A 2,369-nucleotide genomic window follows, 5' to 3' on the forward strand; every position below is an offset into this window, starting at 1 on the left:
TAGTTTGTTTTGCAGTTCAACATAAGTAGGGCTGCATGTCTCTGGGCTTGTCTACTTGTTTTAATGCTGCATGTTATGTAAGCCCATGAACAAGCACCTGTTACTGTCCGATCCCTAAAGCACCTGCTTCCTCCAAACCTCCAATATGTCCAGTACTGTTTTAGTGAGGCAGACTCACTTGTGAATATGCCCCAAATATCTGTTCACAGCTTATGGTATTACATTTGAGAGATTAAAACAGAAGAGCAGACACTGTGATTTCACAAAAACCTCTGAGCCACAAATGAAATGTATATAATAAATAACTGTGTGCATGGAAAACAAATTTAAAAAAGCAATTTGGCATATTGCATACGGTGGGCCACTAATGTAATAGTGGGAATGTCGTTGCCGGATGTCACACAGAGCCGTGTAAGGCGAGGATGAGCAGAGGGGTAATGCACAATAACCCGGCGCATTATCCTCCGGCCCTCCCCTCTTCTCATTTTAATCCAGCAAATTCCATTATTCCATCGCCCTTGCAGGTCCATTTGCCTGTACAGGAATCCTACCCTGCCGCCAACCTCCTTTTATTCCTACTATCGGTGCTCGTATAACCTGCTTGTATCTCCAGTGTTAATCTGCTGCCGCTGGGCCACAAGCACTTTGAATAAAAACACAGCCTCAAATCCGCCACTTTGCGAAGGATACTAATTGCACAAAAGAGCGATCATCCCCTCAGATGGGTTTAAAGGCTTCAAACAGAGAATAATAACGTGATAATGCAGGTTTCACTGTAATTTAACGCATACAAGAATAGCAAAAGTGGGGCATTCTGCGCTTAGAACAATGTACCATTACACACGCTATACACTGCCAAGAGCCTCAAAGGCCATTGACCTAATATACTGTCTTCATATATGAACACATGACGCTTATGCCAGACTGCGCAGACACAGCCACACATCCATTTAAATGCTTTACACTGTGGCTGTATTTCCTCTCTAATTAACAGAATGCAGTAAACTGGAAAAATGAAATCAACCATTGACAAACATCATCTAACATTCAGTCAGATTAGAGTAAAGGTAAATTAATTGAACCTTCAGTTAGGCCTCTTGTCTTTCTTATTTTGGGATGATGCGTTGGACCAATCAGAAGATTGACACGGTTCGATCCCTGGCTTCTCCAGTTGAAGTGTCCTTGGGCAAAACACTAAAACCCAAGATCCCGAAGGCTTTGCCATCAGTATGTGAATGATTAGATTAGATTAGATTATAATATGCAGATTGGCACCTTTTTTTTTTTTTTTTTTTTTTTTTTTTTTTTTTTTTTTTTTGTAAGATTAGCTGCTTACATAAAGACACTCAAACATGTAGGCCAATGGCTGAATCCCTTTAATGTTTTTAGCTAACCTGAGGTAGATGCTAGAATATAGTCACCAAACAAATTCAACCTAGCGCGAGCAGCATTGGTTGGCAGGGCAAAACCAGATCCAGAATTTCTTAATGAGGGAGAACGGGTAGATTGTCTTCTTTTCTTTTTTTTACTTTTAATGTGGCTCCAGACAGAGTATTTTATACATACATGAAACGTGTCTGGAGCTGGGTGTTGGTCAGTATCATTGAGTGCCCATTTTCTCTTTTCTCTGATGGATCAGATATGTGAACCTCATCTTTAATTGAAAAAAATTCTTTCAGTTGGCAGGAGAAGCCCAAGAGCTGTTCTCAGTGCGCCATGGTCCTGTGCGAGCTGCTCACATTCTGCCAGCTCCTCATATCAGTGAGTATCTTCAATACCTTAACACTGCCTAAATGTGAAACAACAAACTCCAAAGCACACACTGCATAATCTAACTCCATATCAGCCTCTGATCATTATATCAGCAAACTGTTTTGAATTGGTAATATTGACTTCTCACTAGATGCTTTTTTAATGTATCATGTGCTACAGCCTCAAAACCTCTCCAGCCTAAGAAGTACATTTAAGGTTTTTCTTTGTTGTGGTATTTTAACATATACTGTACATTTTAGATTTTTTCAGTGCCACTCTGTACGGTAAAGACTGGAAACGGAGAAACCGCTTATCTGTCTCTGTCCAAACATCCAAAAAACAAAAACAATGTCCTATTAGCACCTCTAAAACTCATCAATTAACTCATTGTAGCTTGTTTATCTACTTTGTACAAAAACTAAAGGGCCACATCGCAACCTTGAACTAGACAGAAGCTCAGCTGATTTTACCGTGTCTCACCAGATGAAATGCCCCCCACAAATCCTTGAGCGTTATTTTAAAACATTAGATCTGTTTGACTTACTAATCCTGTTCTATTCCCTGTTCTGAAGCTCCTGTTTCTCATACTGTATCTGGGGCTGCCTAATGGCTTTTTA

At 40.1% G+C, this 2,369-nt stretch overlaps 1 protein-coding gene across 2 annotated transcripts in view; it reads left to right on the forward strand.

Moving 5' to 3' along the window:
* bcas3 (BCAS3 microtubule associated cell migration factor) overlaps positions 1-2,369 on the forward strand; it is a 312,552-nt gene that overhangs the window by 13,781 nt on the left and 296,402 nt on the right. For both annotated transcript variants that reach the window (XM_032508209.1, XM_032508217.1), the window contains exon 6: positions 1,680-1,761. In XM_032508209.1, coding sequence (XP_032364100.1) covers positions 1,680-1,761 — 82 coding nt within the window. The remainder of the gene's footprint in view (positions 1-1,679; positions 1,762-2,369) is intronic.

This window comes from Etheostoma spectabile, chromosome 3 (assembly GCF_008692095.1).
Source record: "Etheostoma spectabile isolate EspeVRDwgs_2016 chromosome 3, UIUC_Espe_1.0, whole genome shotgun sequence".
NCBI classification, from domain to species: domain Eukaryota; kingdom Metazoa; phylum Chordata; class Actinopteri; order Perciformes; family Percidae; genus Etheostoma; species Etheostoma spectabile.